At 35.8% G+C, this 17,813-nt stretch overlaps 1 protein-coding gene and 1 long non-coding RNA gene across 4 annotated transcripts; one reads left to right on the top strand and one right to left on the bottom strand.

Annotated features, from left to right (window-relative positions):
• Nucleotides 1-682: 682 nt before the first annotated feature.
• Nucleotides 683-6,131, bottom strand: LOC147761659 (uncharacterized). Of its 3 annotated transcripts, XR_015334892.1 has the most exons (6): nucleotides 5,787-6,131; nucleotides 3,958-4,106; nucleotides 3,536-3,644; nucleotides 3,300-3,316; nucleotides 2,912-3,023; nucleotides 683-2,200 (listed from the first exon to the last, which is right to left on the bottom strand). It is a non-coding gene; the product is annotated as an uncharacterized LOC147761659 (long non-coding RNA). The 3 variants fall into 3 exon arrangements; XR_015334890.1 differs by having other exon boundaries at nucleotides 3,300-3,644; XR_015334891.1 differs by lacking the exon at nucleotides 3,300-3,316 and having other exon boundaries at nucleotides 684-2,200.
• On the top strand, nucleotides 6,126-16,964 carry LOC106165355 (mitogen-activated protein kinase kinase kinase 20). Its single transcript, XM_013543539.2, has 18 exons — nucleotides 6,126-6,251; nucleotides 6,878-7,040; nucleotides 7,512-7,599; nucleotides 7,943-8,041; nucleotides 8,385-8,450; nucleotides 8,718-8,746; nucleotides 8,987-9,070; nucleotides 9,429-9,569; nucleotides 10,250-10,379; nucleotides 10,785-10,972; nucleotides 11,362-11,406; nucleotides 11,892-12,059; nucleotides 12,417-12,479; nucleotides 13,172-13,267; nucleotides 13,791-13,919; nucleotides 14,533-14,607; nucleotides 14,910-15,153; nucleotides 15,568-16,964. Exons 2-18 carry the CDS (start codon nucleotides 6,894-6,896, stop codon nucleotides 16,962-16,964), a joined length of 3,189 nt encoding a protein of 1,062 aa, XP_013398993.2. The 5' UTR covers nucleotides 6,126-6,251; nucleotides 6,878-6,893.
• Nucleotides 16,965-17,813: the final 849 nt, after the last annotated feature.

Genomic DNA, 17,813 nt, shown 5'->3' with positions numbered 1-17,813 from the left:
AATTTTGGTCACAACTTTAGATGAATATTTGTAATTTTTTGTTAGGTGATTGGGTTCGCTAAGGAAGAAGCAGCGCTTAATAATGGTCAGACTCAGATATATGCCTTCACAGTAATTGCTGTAATAACTTGAACATCACGAACAAATAATTTGTCCTCCCCCCCCCCCATCTTTTTCCATAATTAATTTCATAAAATTAGTTTTGTTTTCTTTTTCCATAAAGGATGAGGTGCTGATAAGAGGGTAAAAGTGCCCACCTTTGTACATGAAAAATAAATTGTGAATCTGATTTTTTTTTTTTTTTTGATTTTGAAATATCAAAAATTAATGCAAAATATGGATGAGAAGTGGAGTCTAAATACAGTTAGTATAATCTATTTCTATTCTCATTTCTAAGGATTAGTAAAGGTAAAATGTTTTTCAGATATCCAAATTTATAGTAATGATTTTAACAGCAGGCATACATTGTGGTGGCCCCTACTTTATATAGAGACTCATGCTATAGAGACCTTTTGCATAGGGTGGGCTTGACCCACCCCACTCCTAATGGGGATTAAAGTATATATTCTACAACTAAATTTTTTGTGTAAATACCCCCTTTTACATCTATTTAGCATGAAAAGTAAAAGAAAGGCTCTATCACACACACCCTAGTTTTGTTACATGTACTTGTGACTTAAGCTTCAACACCAGCACTATTTGTAATAGCACTGTATTTTTTTTAGGCCAAAATGCTATGAATGGCTTCTGATGTCAAGGACATCAGTGAAAACCTATTGGCTTGGTAAATAGTGAGAGACCACTAGCACCTGATTGAATCAGAGCCAAAATACAGTCAAGGCACACATCTAGCCACCAGTACAGCCCATGGATTCAGACCTCCAGTAGCAAAAACTAGACCCATCGGTGGCTGGTACTGTCAGTGTAAAGTAGGTTTCTAGACAGTTGGAAGTTGTGCATATATCACTTGAGTCCTGAGGTATATAAGGTTTGCCAAAAGGCAGTGAGACAATTGAAAATTAAGTTGTGTAGAAGGTTGTTTAGATGCCTCATATTTACCAACATCAAGTGTTGACAGAATTAGTGAGAACGAAAGTGTTTTGGACAGCACATCCGATTGATTTTCTAATATTTCTTATACATTTTTTTATTCTCTTATTTGTATATTTTGTATAATGTAACTATTGCAGTGTGTTCTTTACAAGGTCAATATCATATATACTCATATGAAGTACTTTTTTTGATGAATTAATTTCACTGTCATACAGATTATTAGCTATAACTGCTACGATGTATACTTATATGTTTCCATTCAGTTTTTACTTTTACCTTATCATTATTTTCGGTGAATTGATACCTTATTCATTTAATGGTTATTGGAAACATTCAATATAGCTATTTAGAAAGCTTTTTCAAATGATTTTTTTTTGTTACTGTAACATCCTTTTGCTTTCAGCATTTATTATTCTTCTTTATAGAGCCTTTTACAAAATGTATATTGGTTATCAATACAATTATTTAGACCAACACATGCTGGTCTAGGAGAAAAGTTACATAAAATGAATAAATATGCTAAAACAAGTTGTCTTAGTTACAAGACTTTTATTTTATTTATTCTCACCTTACAGTAATAAGTCATGTACATTTAAAATAAGTGACAATGTAGTAGGTCCCTGGGATCCCTGCAAATGGATGATTATCAATTTTTTTCATTAAATCAATACACTTTAGTAGCATGCACTAAATCAAATGTTCTAATAAAATTTTAAGTTTTTATTTCAGTCTCAGTTTGCATCGAAAACTATTTTAAAAACTTTATCAGATTTCAGTACTATCATATAAATATATGTAAATTGCATTATGTTATGGGTTGAGAAAACTTTAAACCAGTAATACAGGTGCAATTTTCAGCTAACCTTGTACAGAAATGCAAATTGGGCATGTAAACTGGGTTTTACGAAGTGTTTTTTTTTTTCGAACATTTGACTTTAGCACAAATGGTATGTAGCCAACTTTGGCAAGTGCTGCACTGTATCCATCGATGGTATCCTTTATTTTGGCAGAATGCTATGTCGCATGCTTCATCCTCTGACTTTCTTCCACTCTTTCTAATTTTCTGTCTAACATATTCCCTAAACCACTTGCAGTGTGCGTTGTCGATACTGTTCAGTCCAGCTCCTTTAAGGATAGCTTCTGTATTCTGTAAATAAGAGTGAAAAAAGTGTAAGACAGTTAAAAATTCCTTTATACCTGAAAAAGCTTTTTCAAAGCTTGTAGTTTCTGTTAATTTAACAAGTAATTAAGTAAATAAAGCTACTATTTCGAGGGATACATTAAAAAAAAAATTTATATTCTGATAACTTGGTAAATGCTACAAGACAAGCTACCAAATGTACAGACTAAATAGGTAATAGAAAAATCAAACTAGTCATCTACAATAAAATGTAAAGGAAAGGTTTGTTTAATTTTATCTCTTATGCTATACAAGAAGAGACATTTTCAATCTGTGTTTTGTGAGTGATGCCATGTCTATACATAAGAGAAGTATATTACAAAATAAGCACCTGTACTTGTACGACTAAGGTTCAAGTACAAATGCTATTAAACCACTTTGAAACATTATGAACAGCTTCATATTGTGGAGGTAACCAGAGGCAACAATTTAAAGTTTGAATGTTACCAACATTTGTGCAGATGCTCTAATAAACCTTTGAATTACATGACATACATATTGATTATTGATACATTTAATCAATTTACTCTAGGTAGCACACTGGTGAAGATCAATGCATTGAATAAACACTGACTGAAAACTTGAATGATCCCTTGAAATCCCTAACCCTAATACGGTATATTCCTTTCTGAGAGAGAAAACAAATTTCTGCTACCTTCAAAGCAATAGATACTATACCTATGAGATCCATCCCAATTAATTCCAGAGGCTCACTGACTGATATGGGATTAAGCTCTGGGCTCCAAGTCTTTATCTTACTTTGTCTTTGGCATGCATCACACGCTTCAATCTGCAGCAGAAAGATAAATTTTTCTGATGTATATCAATTGTGATCCTTCCTATTATTTTGCAAAAATAATAAAACTACAAGTACACTGAAAACTCCTAAACTACTACAAATTAGTCACTGATGCTACATGGGCACTATCTGAATAGTTTACAAACACACTGTCTTTGGAGTGAACATAATAAGAAAATGAGAGAACAGTTTCATTATCTCTGTACGTATAAATTTAAATTATTGTTATTATTTTTATCAAGAGCTTATAAAATATGTTGGTATTACCTCCAATATTTCTGTGACTGTCAGTCACCATCATCAGGGAGTAAAAATATAAGAAAACTCTTTAAAGCAAAAAGCTAATGTTTGAATTTCCATGTGTATTAAGTACAATAAGTTAATATGGCTTATTCTGATCAGAATAGTATCTGATAATACATACATATTAAGAAATGTACCTGAAGATCTTTATATAGAAGAGCTTAAAACAAAGTGTACCTGTTTTGCTCAGACATACTTACATATTCTGTTACATCCTGTGTCATCTTGTACCAGACATATCCTCTACATCCTAAATAACTCTTTGTCTGATGCCTGATTTGTCACCTTTGCCAACATAATAAAGGTCTCCTGAAGAGAAAAAAGTTACTTATATGCATTCCCGTACATCAAATACTCATGGAATTTAGAACGTATATTCATTGTTTACTACAAAATATAAAGAATCCTGCAAAGGGATAGAAGCCATTCAACCATATATCTTGGATAATAATGGTTTACCAGCCAGAGTGATATCTAGATATTGTGCCACACATGATGATGCAATGTAAGGGTGAGGTAGGAGCATATCATGAATCAGAATTGACTTAGATGGAAAATATGATTTCTTTGCCAGACATCTGGACTCATTTTAAAAACCAATCAGATATGCCAAACTACTTACCTTCATCATCTAAAACACGAGTCTGTGCTCTTTCTCTTATTTCCCTTAATTCTTTAGGGTCTTCCAAAAAGTCTCTCGGTCTCCCGTACTGTATGTACTGCTTCACTTCCCTCATAAATGTAATAAAGTCGTCATTTTTTGTAGCCATGCTGGAAAATGTATAAAGTCACAAATAAAAACATTGCTCATTATGCCTTCTGCAGAAAAAGAGGGACCATAACTTCCATCTAATTAGGTTTTAAATTTGAATGTTCACCAATAGTGTGGCTCCTAGTTGCTGGCAATATGAGGAGGAGTTTTTTCTTCCTTTTAAAAGCCATCATGCTTTAAGTGTCAGTCATCTTGATTAGGCTGGTTAAAAAGTAAGTGAAAGTTATCAGATAATAATGTTGCAATAAGACATATTAAGAACAATCAACTGTAACTGGTGATGTTATCTCCTGATATAAACTTATGCTGTACCTGAGAGTTGTCATTTCATTGTTCTCATAATGACAAAAACTGACAGGTGATTAGCTCTGAGCTTAAGCCAAATGACATTTTAACTGAGTCAAAGTGACACAAACATATGTACCTTTAATCAAATCAATTCTTCAAGATATTCAAACTGAAAACAGTCCACCTGTGATAAAAAAACTCACTTGATTTCAGACATACAGATGGTTAAGACCATATAATCAAGTTAAAAAATCTAACAGGTGACCTACTTTAATATCCTTGTTTCAGTGCTTTAGAAAAAGAATAAGCTAAATAAAATTTTAATTTTTTTAACTTAATGATTATCTTGGTAAGGACCATACATACAAGCCTGCAAGCTGAAAGGTAATTAAGAAATTACCTAATAACAAAGGTGGAGACAAACCCTTCTTCCTATTATGAGACTATTTCTGTTTGACTTTCTTTACAAGGAAACCAACAACTCTCCATACACGTACGTATATTTTGTACTTACTACATAGTTAAATTTAGAATATATCTGATTATATGATTAACTTAAAGAAGGTGTATATATATATATATATATATATATATATATATATATATATATATAAGAACGATTTAAAAATACATAATTTTCATCAGAGATTTGCCAATTTTCAATGAAATATTAGGTACATGTATGTTTGTTCTTTATTACAAGCCCAAAAAGTGAATTTTATCTACAAGGGCAAAATTCATCTTTCTTTCACGTGTTGAAATAATGATTCCAGGGCTCTGCATTTACAGCTTGTTATAATAGTTCTTCTCACATTTTAAGTCAAACAACATAGATCTTAGTTGATGAATTACTTAAGACAATTAAAGAAATAAGCATATGTTGAGTACTCCTTCCCACAGACCGATTCAGTTAACAATGGCTATGAAAAAAACCTAGGCTGTGCACTGTAGTAAGAATCAAATTAAAACATATTAGTTTAACAATCAAATGTCTGTTATAGTGTGCAACATTGTATATTAATTCAGCAACGAAATTCCAAACATTTCAGATAGAGAGGACTTGCCTAAGTAATAATAACTTAAAATCAATAATAAACATACAGAATTGTCATTCACCAAATTTAAAGGCAATTCTCAGCATCAGTGTGCAGAAAATGTTTATTTCTACTGCAACTGTGTGTATCTTTACTGTCCAGGTAATTCAAGTAATTTTGTTAATACACCGAAGAGTGAAGACACATTTCGACACATTTTTGATTTTGTCATTATGAAATATTGGTGGGCACTACTCTGAGTAGTACATGTACATTATACTTACTAGTAGTAGTAACTCTACCTGCTGTGTAAGGTTACAAATTGACATCAACAAGTAAAACATACGTTAGACTTACTTGCCAACTGGTAGATGATTTTCCCCCTTTTTTCTACTTTGTTCTTTTGAAGTAGACCAAAAAATCGCCGATATCAGCCTTCCTCAGTCCCTCCACTCTTAGTGATTTCCTCCTACATGCTGTGTTTTCCTGAAGTAAATGGCTCTTAAAAGTAAACAAACATCGTACTCCATGTTTCTTATCATCTGTTAAATACCTCTACTTATCAAATCTTATATAAATCGAGCGTAATGTTTTGATAAATCGATAGAGACGGACTGTACACGCCGAAGTCTCTCAGATTTGCCTGCGCTTTGTGCGCATGTGCAGAACGGATGGTTCACGCTCCGAGCCCTACACGCCACACCGGGAAGGAGAAAGAGTATCGGGGAAAATATAGTTTTCCTTACACACTTCGTATTCTTTTTAATACACGTGGATCAATGTACGCAGAAAAAAGCGACAGTGCTGATGGCGATAAACTAGGTAAGACTTAAGTGTAATGCTTTGCAGTCAAAGGAAGAATCGTAATAATTTTATTGATTTGCTGAGCGGCGATGCCTTGAATCTTGATATATCGGTACTCGATGGCAACCGAGAACATCTTACTGTAGACACACGCTTTGATGGACATTTATAAATTACTGGCCAAACCTACTAAGTTAGAATTTTGCACCTTAATCACGATCAGACACCAAAATACCGAGTAAAGGAAATATGTGACCCCCCCCCCCCCCCCCCCCCCCCCCCCCCCGGTTTGCCAAGGGACATTTTCTGAGTGAAAGTTGAAAGTAGTTGAAATGATTGCTTTCAGACCTTACAATAAATATAGTTTTTTGCAGAGATTAAGTTCATCTAGTTGACTATGAAGCTGACTTACAATGGAAAAGGAGCCATTGTCAAATGTCCATCGATCATGCCCTTAGAACCTTGACGTTTGTTTTAATCTGTATAATTACTTGTATAACTTAAAAATCACAAAATTGAACAATTACACATGTAAAATATACATTGATTGATGCAGACGTACATTATGATTGAGTCCTTTTATGAAAAGATTCAATGAAGTCATTCACGGAGGTTTATTTTATCATGATTCATCTACTTTCCAGAAAAAGAATAGTCAACATGGCAGCCCTGTATGAGATAGATATCAAGGACCTGGAATTTTATGAACGCTGTGGTGGAGGAACCTTTGGCTGTGTGTACAGGGCACTGTGGAAGTCACAGGATAGAGAGGTGGCAGTAAAGAGACTGCTAGTGTTGGATAAAGAGGTATAATATATATATTTGATGACTGACAAGGTCTTACTTGAGAACAAAAACTGAAAAGTTCATGTAGATACAGTGGTGGTGTTGAAAATATCACTATGTGAAGTTGATGCTGAAAATAGAGGAACAGTTGTGAAAAGTTTGACAAACAGGTGATAATCACAGAGAGATAGCACTGTGATTCTGAGGGTGCTGTAATTCTGTTGCTGTACATGTTATACTAGTATATTGAAAGAGAGAGAGGGGGAGGGAAGGGAAAGTCTTCTTATTTCCATTGCCATTGTGTTTTGCCCTATAATTTTCTCTTCAGCCTGTATGCGTACACACATCAGAAAATGTTCAATTAGTTGTTGTGTGACTTATAATCATGACAGTATATTGAAAGAGAGAGAGAGAGAGGGAGGGAAGGGGAAGTTTCAGGAATTACAATGGAGTGGATAAATATTTTAGCTTTTTTTCTTGTCTTTTCTGCAGGCTGAGATTTTGGGAGTTGTCAGTCACAGAAACATCATTCAGTTCTATGGAGCAGTCACCAAGGAGCCACATTATTCCATTGTCACTGGTAATTATATCATTGATTCTATGAAAACTTTGATGTATACTACACATCTTTGTCCTGACCATGACATATACATTCTTATCCAACTCTTAAATGATACATTCCTAGAAAATTATCAAAACAGGAAAAGAAAAAGGAACAAAAATACTATTCTAGAACCTCATTTGGTTTGTCAGCCAAAGTTCCATTCAGACATGTGTCAAGTAATTCAAACATGTTTTCTGAGTTGAATTACACTGACATTAATATATTAATATATCAGTGATTTGACTTCATTTATATTCTTTTAACAATTATACTTTTTAAAATATAATTTATATATGAAGGTTTTTTTTTCTTTTTACAGAATACGCACCACTGGGCTCACTATATGCATTCCTCCAGCAGCCGGAGAATGTGCTGGATTTCACACAAATCCTGGAATGGGCTAATGATGTTGCCCTGGGTAGGTTTCTGTTTGAGACAGGAAATACTGCATAGGGTCAAGAAAGTGTTGATCAATGCACATCTCTTAGGTACTAACTTACGGCACAACATACGTGACCTGTTGCATTTGTTGTCATAATGCCAATTGTTTACTGATTAGAATTGACAATATGAGCTGAAATGTGTATCATTCAGTTTGCCTTGGTGGTATGTTACGCCTAATACAGTACATAGTGCACATTATGTTACAATAAATACATGTCATATGAACATAATGCTGTCACACCAAAACAATGATGTCACACAATAATGTCACACCTAACAGAATCTAGTCACACCTAACATATTTTCTGTCATTCCAGGCATGAACTATTTACACACAGAGGCCCCAGTCAGAGTCATTCACAGAGATCTCAAGTCAAAAAATGGTAGGGTTTGCATTGCTTTTGCAAGGAAAAACAGCACTTTTATGATGTCTTATCTCTTTTTTTTCTTAAGCGTGCTAGTTCAAGTCAGTGGTAAATAATTGAGGTTTTGATATTTGAATGCAAGGTATTTTCTGAAGTTGTAGTAAAATATTTTTACACTTTTTACTAAAGAAACTTACCAGTATGTTGGTGCTTGCCCAGACTCTTAATCTAAGACTTCTTTATGAAGAGACTTATATAAAAAAATTAAAACATTGATTATTGCAGTTGTGATATCTGCAGACTGGGTGTGTAAGGTAAGATATTTTCTTTCTGTCCATTTATTTGTTTATTTATGAGTTCTTTGATAGTCTAAGAGCAATATTTATATCCAATAAGTAACAAAACGTTAAGCTTGAAAATATATTCCAATCAGTAGTCTGAGAATAATATTTAGTATTCCTAATAAGAGTAAGGCTAGTGAATATCTTCAAATACTTATATATCACACCATATTGATGTTTTTATATGCAGACTGATGTTTTTATCTATTTCAGATTTGTGACTTTGGTGCTAGCAGAATAATGGGCAGTACCACTAAAATGTCTCTGGCAGGTACCTTCCCATGGATGGCCCCTGAGGTAAGCATGGAATACAGATTTTTTTTTCTATTTTTCAAGTGTCCCACTTATTCTTATATTTCACTTTTTCAAGTTTAAAAGTAAAATTCTTCAATCAACAACTGGTATAGTAATTGTTTACATCCAATATTCTAATAGTAATAATAATGTGTATATTGAGCAATTTCCTCAGAATGAGGTCATCCATGTGACATTGAAATATTCTTATGAAAATAACATTTTCAGTATTAGCTGTTGATTTAAAAAAAAGTTTTCAAAAATCAATACTGCTTAATTCTAACAAGTTGCGCAGCTTTAAATAGGGACTTCATCAGTGTATATTTATTACCAAAGAAGCTGTAATATACTACAATTGTAGGTGATCCAGAGTTTACCTGTGTCCGAGACCTGTGACACGTGGTCCTATGGGGTGGTTTTGTGGGAGTTATTAACTCACGAGGTCCCCTTTAAAGGTATTGAGGGGTTCCAGGTGGCCTGGCTGGTGGTGGAGAGAGGAGAGGTAGGTTGAGGGTATTGAGGGTTTCCAGGTGGCCTGGCTTGTGGTGGAGAGAGGAGAGGTAGGTTAGGGGTTTTGAGCGGTTCCAGGTGGCCTGGCTGGTGGTGGAGAGAGGAGAGGTAGGTTAGGGGTATTGAGGGGTTCCAGGTGGCCTGGCTGGTGGTGGAGAGAGGAGAGGTAGGTTGAGGGTATTGAGGGGTTCTAGGTGGCCTGGCTGGTGGTGGAGAGAGGAGAGGTAGGTTGAGGGTATTGAGGGGTTCCAGGTGGCCTGGCTGGTGGTGGAGAGAGGAGAGGTAGGTTGAGGGTATTGAGGGGTTCCAGGTGGCCTGGCTGGTGGTGGAGAGAGGAGAGGTAGGTTGAGGGTATTGAGGGGTTCCAGTTGGCCTGGTTGGTGGTGGAGAGAGGTCATCATATATGCCCATTATCCAACAAAACATAAATGAATTTTGTTTTCTTTTTTAGAATCTCATGTAACAGTTCCATTAAAAAAAATAATAATAATTTAACTGAAATCTCTTTAAAAACCCATAGAAAAAATCAAATGGCCATGTACGACCAATCAATCCACACATTCTGTCCAAACAAAAATTTACCGTCTGTAGGTGTAGGACCAGTGGCTAACATGGCAGACTTCTGATACCAACAATAACTAGACTTGACATGTGTGCTATAACTTGTTCCAGAGGCTGACCATTCCAAGCACCTGTCCAACGTGTTTTGCACAGTTGATGCAGCAATGTTGGCTGGAGGCGCCCAAGGACAGATCATCATTTAGACAGATATTGACCACTCTGGACACTATAGTACATGATGGTAAGGAGTGCTGGAGACCGTTTGTTTTCTCACAAAAAAATGTTTTACATTACCATTTCCTTGGGGTAAGATTACTCGGTCCATGTGTTCCTAAGTTTATAAAAAAACTATTTTTTTTTATCAAAATAAAGCTTTTGATTCATCCAATTGTTTTGAACTAAGAAAAAGATAGAATCGAAATTGATTTTCATGCTGGATCTTAAATTTTGAGAAATGTGACCCAATGTGATCCCAAGACCATCTTCAGGTGGACAAATCTGAACTGAGTATTGGTTTTAAAGTTGATCCAAGTCGTTATGTCAGACTATTTATAAAACTAAATACTTCCCTTGTGGAAGTCTCTGTCTTTAGTGTGTGTTTTCTACTTTTCTAGTTTATGTTACTTATTTTTACCTTTACTTATAGAAAGTGTGTCTGACATGACAAATTCATTCCTGGAACACAAACAGGACTGGAGGAAGGAGATCGAGGCCACATTGGACAGACTGAAGAGAGCAGAACGCGAGCTAAGCGCCAAGGAAAGAGAATTAGCTGCAAGAGAAACCAAACTGAAAGAAAGAGAGAAAAATTTAGAGTCACAGTTCAAAGTTGTGGTAATTGTAACCAAAAATTATCAATATAATGAACTGAAATGCAGGGTTGTGAACTCTTTGCTTGGACACTTGGTTGAATCAAGATGAAAACTTAAAATGTAGAATATAACATATTAACAATAACTATTTATATCACCTACATCAGTGATGGAGGTTATGTTTACATCAATGTTAATTTGTCTCAAAATATTCTTCACAAGTTTTGATGACATTACCAAGGTGGACAGTTATTCAGATGGTTAAGAAGTGATGACAATTTCAATTGACTTAATTTGCGTCTCTGGGAGTGTTCTCTCTTAATAACTACGTTCACATTTGTGTTATATAACAGCGTGTAGGTCTTTTAAGGTATATATTCTTGCAAATGATCACCATTCATTGTATTACAGCAACTGGATGCATACGATGTGAGCAACTGGAGGGAAGTGGATGTGGTGAGTAGATGGACTCTGGACTCATTTTTTTGTGCTTCTTAGAGCAAGAATATAATATTTGTGTGATTTCATTGTTATTGATTGCTGTCAAAAGGTTTAGATGTGTTACTTAAAAAACTTATATGTTTGTCACAAAAAGGAGGACATAATGTAAGTGAATTGTATGTAGTAAAGATGTGACATCTTTTGCATTTTTGCAGCAGCATTGGCTGGTGCAGAATAGTAACAAAGGCTACTTGTATGATATATCTATAGCAACTGTTACAGTGGTTGATGCAAATCAGTAATTAAAGCCACGTCTATCATATATTTTACAGCAACAGTGGTTGATGCAAATCAGTAATTAAAGCCATGACTATCATATATTTTACAGCAACAGTGGTTGATGCAAATCAGTAATTAAAGCCACGTCTATCATATATTTTACAGCAACAGTGGTTGATGCAAATCAGTAATTAAAGCCATGACTATCATATATTTTACAGCAACAGTGGTTGATGCAGATCAGTAATGAAAGCCAGGGAGGGGATTTGGCCCAGTATGCTGAAATCTTCAGAGACAACAATATCAACGGGAAACGTCTTCTGCTTCTGACACAAGACGATCTGCTGGCACTGGGGATGTCTTCTTATGGACACAGGATAGAGTTACTGGTGAATATGAACTTTGTGGAAATTAAATTCCCATTTGATTAATGATTGATATAGTACTTGCGTATTGTTTTGTGAAATTAGATTTCTGATTGACTTGGGTGCAAAGTTGCCTGATGTCTTCATGAATGGGTTAAGTGTCATGCTTCACACAGTATGTAAAAGTGTGCTATGTCTCTTTAGAAATGTTTAAAATTATTTAATATAATAATATTTTTAACATAGTCATTTTTATCAGAGGCATTCTAAGCTAGGCTGACAGTCTTTGGTAAATCTGGATCTAGAATTAATCGTTTTTCAGTATAAAATGCTTGAGGTACATGTGCAGAATCTTAAATGTTCAGTTTTTTTTTCTTTTAGACAGAGGTCCAGCTGCTTCAGGCTCACAATATGCAGCTGCAGAACTTCCCTCCTTTAGCTAAGGTAACATATATATATATATATATATATATATATATATATATATATATATATATATATATATATATATATATATATATGGACATGTTTCTCTTATTTCTGGGGTGGTTCAATATAAAACAAGATACAAGGTGTAACAACTTAACACTAATTGCATTATTTAGCATATCATAACTGGATTATTCTTATTGCCTGATTGGAAGCAAATTGGCAACAGGATATATGTAAATATGTGTTGTGATTTGATCTCAATTGCCATAGTGAGAAAACAAACATTTTTAATATGTTGGATTGAAGAATGAATTGGAACATATTGATTATAATGTTTTTTTTGTGGGAGAGGGAGAGAAAACAAAGTGCTGAAAGCCAAAGAACAAAGTAAAGCCTGGTCTGAATAAACTATTAGCATGTAGAGAAGAATGCTATCAAAACAATAACTTGTATCAGGCACAGGGGTTTCCCAGGATTTTGGGTACAGAGAGTCCAAAATGTGAAACCAACCGAGCAAGTCCGGAAAGTCCTGACGAACTAACCCGTCATTTCCTCCCAAAAAATATGTAAGCCATCTTTGGAAATATAGGCCGTCTTCTGAAGTCAGTGGCTATCTGGACAGCTCTCTTGGAAAGCCTTGAACACATCATACAATATCATTATAACTCTGTTTATTAATGAACTGTTATCTTGTATATGTACAGGTGCAGTCCCCTAGTAACAAGACCAATGCAGTGAACAAGACTCTCACCCTAACATTACTGTTAGGTTGTCATCTTAGACAAGGTGCAAATCAACAGGTTTGTGCAACAGTTAAAAATTATGTCATAATAATAAAATCACAAATTGCTTTTGGTGCTGGAGGTTATGAAGATGTTACAGTCTCAGGCCCATAGCCAGCAATTTCAGTAAAGGGTGGGGGGGGCTTTATCTCAAAAAGTTGGACCTTTAACCATGAAACTTTCTTGTATTTATATCAAATTTTATCCAGAGCATACCTTCAACCAGCAAAGAGGGCAATTCGTTTGAACCACCCAACCCTCCCTCCTCTGGCCATGGGCTGAAGGCTGTCCAAAAAAAAAACAAAAAAAACTTTAAATTGGTAAACCTTCTCAAGAGCAGTCAGTCTGAAAATCAGTAAGCCAATTTGAAAGCTGAACTAAACAAATTTACAAAATTCAACTGTCCCAGCTTTGATATTTTGCTGGTGTGGGACCAGTTTTAACATTGTAAAAAAATTGCTATATGAAAATAATTCCTAAGCTTATGTTTCAAATAACTAAGTCACCAGCTTAACCAGTTTCAACTGATGTTGATTACCAGGAACACAAGTGGAAGCTGTATTTGGAGTATGACACTGAAGACGAGGACGATGTGACACTCGTGACGTGTATCAGAGATGTCATCTTTACCAGCTCTGGGGCAGCTTTCACTACAGTCAAACTCACACAGGTAACACAGCTTTTAATTTTATGGTTAAAAGTTTTCATTTTCGCTAGTTCCACTTAATTGATTTACCTGTTCACTGTTTAGCCTGTTTGCTCTAAAAAAAACTTGGTCACAACTGAATTACCTGTTCAGGTGAAGGTGAACAAATATGTGGATCTGTCGTAAATGAAAACTTTTAACTATCAGAAAGTGGGATCCAATGAAACTGTTTTGAATTCACACTTTTATTATGGTCAAAGGCAGCTGAAGAAGTTACCATGGCAGTAAAACATACTTCAGAAAGGTCCCCTTTTCAAAATTGGATATAGCATACTATTAGCTTGTAAATGAAAGATGGTATCTTCAAACCCTACCTTGTTATGGATAGCTACTCTGTTTTACCTAGGCACAGCCATAAGCAAATTTAATTTATGAATTTGTTGATTAAATAATATGTAAATTGCACTTATATATATATATATATATATATATATATATATATATATATATATATATATACCTAGCAATTCAGTTTAAATTGTAAGCCCAGAAAAAAATCTGGGAAAATATGTGTTTAGGGATTAGAATTGGTTGTGTAGGAATGCAATAAAAACACACTGTTCATGTTGTGTTTTAGCCTCCTTATATCATGGAGAAGTGGCAGATTGGCTCTGAGTTACCCATCACTGTGGATTGTATTGTCACATTTGAGGTAAGGGGTAAAATGTACACTGTAATAAAATTGGAATTTTTCCATTTTAATTATACATGATAGCATACAAAAAAAAAAGACCGAATTAAATGGTGGTACTTTTCTGTAGAGCAGCCTATTTTTTATTTGAACAGTGTTACCATTTAATTTTAAAAGTTGGAGTGCTTATAAATGAAATGATACTCATTGAATGTAGGAGTAAATAAGTATGCACCATAAATTTTGAAAAATTCGCTGTTGTAAAACGTCAGGCGTCATGTAATAAAAACGTTTCTTTTAATGGGATTATTTTTTCTTTTCAGCCCAAAATCAAGCAACCACGCAGTGTCAAACTGTCGTACATCATTGATCCTCAGAGCTCTTCCAAAGTGGAGCAGAAGACAGTGCTGTTGACACTAAAACAGGTGGCAGCACCAGCTGCAGTCCCCTCTTCAGAATCATTCACTTCCCTCCAGTTCCTGCGTCACAGTCAAAGTGCCTCAGCTCTGAACACCCCCAGGGTGCCTTCCAACATTGTGGTCCCCAACTCGCCATTGGACTTTAAACGTCAGTTCAGACATGATGGCATTCTGTTTTTGAATTCAGCCAGATTTTCTCCTCTCTTTGTAAAACTTTTCCATTTCTTAAAAGAGCGCATCATTGTGATGTCAGATCAGTACATAAGGAAAAGATAATGGGCAGTAACAATCTCCCTTTAAACACTTATAATATCTTGTATAAAAATACTGTATATCAATTTCCCACTGTTGGTAGTTGGCATGATTAATGTGTTGCAGCACAAAACTTATATTATTTATGTAAGCATGATATGAAATCTTACATTTAGTTGCTCTATTAAGCATGTAACCCATCTAGCCATTTATTTATTTTTAATTATTTATTTATTAGATGTCTCATAGAGATGAATATAACATTAAATATTGTTATTATAATAATTATTATTATGAATTTCTATTCCAGCCCCAGACCAGGGATGGGCAGCTGTTGTGGCTCATGGTACTCCCAAGCACACACAGCCACCCACCTTCAAGCAGCTTGGGAAAGGACTGAGTATAATACAACAGCCACGCCAGAGTTCTCCCATCAGAACCTCACTGCCTCACAACTCCCCCAGTCCAAGTCACAGTCCACAGACGGTGAGGCCCGAGAAGGGGCATTCTCATGGTTTATTTCACGCACAATCACAGCCAGTGTTTAACATACCTCAGGAGGTGCCACAGAACCGAAGAATGTCAGCGCAAAATTTGAACTTGAGCGAGAACCAGTTTGATTCAGGCTCCAGGCCTCTAGGTCAAAGGTCAATGTCAGTGGGCCAAAGTTCAAGGCCAGTAGGTCAAAGTTCAAGGCCAGTGGGTCAGAGTCCAAAGACCCCAGTCTTCAGTTGTGATTCTGTTGGGAGCAGTGCTTCAGATGTAAGTGAGAACAATGGACGGAACGTGACATTCCGTGATTGCAGTTCTCCCATGCACTCAAATGGAGAGAACAACAGGCAAGCACCAGGCCAACTGAAGCATTCTGTCAGCTACGTAGGTCCTGCAGGGTACAGTTCTCAGTGGGAGTCTGACACTACTACCAGAGGGAAAAGTGTAAGTGCTCCTGATGTACAGCACATAGGAGGTGCCATCTCAGACAAAATGGGCTCAGGGAGGCAAAATATCACCCCCGGCAATAGTAGTAATAGGAATAAACAAAGGGAACAAAGCTCTGTGTATCAGGTACACCGTGATTTTAAGAACTGGAATGGAATTTCACAAGGTCAGAATACACAAAAGGGGCAACATTCGCAAAGAGGTGGCAGAAATCAGCATGGCAATAGTACACGTGAAGCAGCAGGCCAAAGGGATGGGTATCGTAGAAGTGTGAGTGATTTCCCCACACCTTCTCCTAAGATGGCTTCCGTCAGTGGTAGAGGAGCTCAGACATACGCTGGAGAGACTTTGACAAGTGACAGTACTCTGTCACAGCCAGCACACAGTGACGCATTTACAGGAGGCCAGCCATTGATGACCCAATTCTCATCCAGCACGACAGACTCCAGTGCCAGCCGCCTCTCCACCTCTACTTCAAATGAACATATTTCTGACTCAGATATTTCAGTGCATTCCAGCCATGATAACAGAGCCCGTAAGTCCAGCCCCAGTGGGCACTCACCGGCCAGAGAAGAGTGGACACAGGTCAGAAAGAAAGACAGGAAGCCACCAGTGGATGCACAATACAAGGAGTATGGGAGATATGGTGGTGGTCAAAGGGGTAGGGGTGGGGGTAGGGGTGGGGGTGGGTACAGGGGAGGAGGCAGGGGGACTTGGCGAGGTGGAAGAGGGCAAAGGGCAGGGTTCACAGGTCAAGGTCATAAATGACAGTGGTTGACTAGTGGAATTTAAGTGAAAAGGTTCACGGGTCAGGATTGATAAAAGTTATGTCATAATGCTTCTGTTTAGAATATTTTTAATTTTTTAGCTAAAATAAAATTAAGCAAACAGCCAGTCACTGTGGCCATAAATATTAAGATCTAGTCAGAATGATCCACAAAAATTTTTGAGAGAAGATCTCAACTAAAGTACTGTTAATAAGTATAGATTTTATCTGTTTAGACGCTAAAAGTGCCAATTTTACATAGTATGTGTTCAGTTAAATAAACCCAATAAAATTACTACTTTTTGTATTATTTAATATATAAGTTTTATTCTTTTTTTTTTTTTAGTTTTGTGGTCACTCATAAATTGTTTTATCATCAGTGTGTATAAGTACAAAGTTTGCCAGAAATATTTTTTCCTTTCTTTAGCACACTTACAAATGACAGAAAATTGCCCTTTTTATATTCCAAAAGTCTTCAAGTCCTTGAGGTCTTTGTTAAGGTGTTGCTGTATAGATGAACCATAGGTATAATATAAGGAGAAAAAACTTAATATAAAAAGCTTTAATGTACTTAATAACTAGAAATGACAAATGCAACCATTTACCATCAATATCACTGAATGAAGCATCACTGTCATAGGAGAAAAATATATGGATAATTTACTGCATCAGTGTTATTCCATTTTTAATGCTTTGAATAAGGCGAGACCTTATAATATTGAATGCTACACTACCAATTATCTCTGTAGGGGATATATTTTAGGGTAATTAAGTTGTGTAATGTCTAATTTATACCAAGCATGTTAAAGTAAGGTGGACCAGATGCAATGGCACAAAGGTCAAAATAGAAG

The sequence above is a fragment of the Lingula anatina genome, chromosome 5 (genome assembly GCF_051362555.1).
Source record: "Lingula anatina isolate TDL-2025a chromosome 5, LinAna3.0, whole genome shotgun sequence".
NCBI classification, from domain to species: Eukaryota; Metazoa; Brachiopoda; class Lingulata; order Lingulida; family Lingulidae; genus Lingula; species Lingula anatina.
The sequence above is the reverse complement of the archived record's forward strand: the minus strand, read 5'-3'. Positions and strand labels throughout refer to the sequence as shown.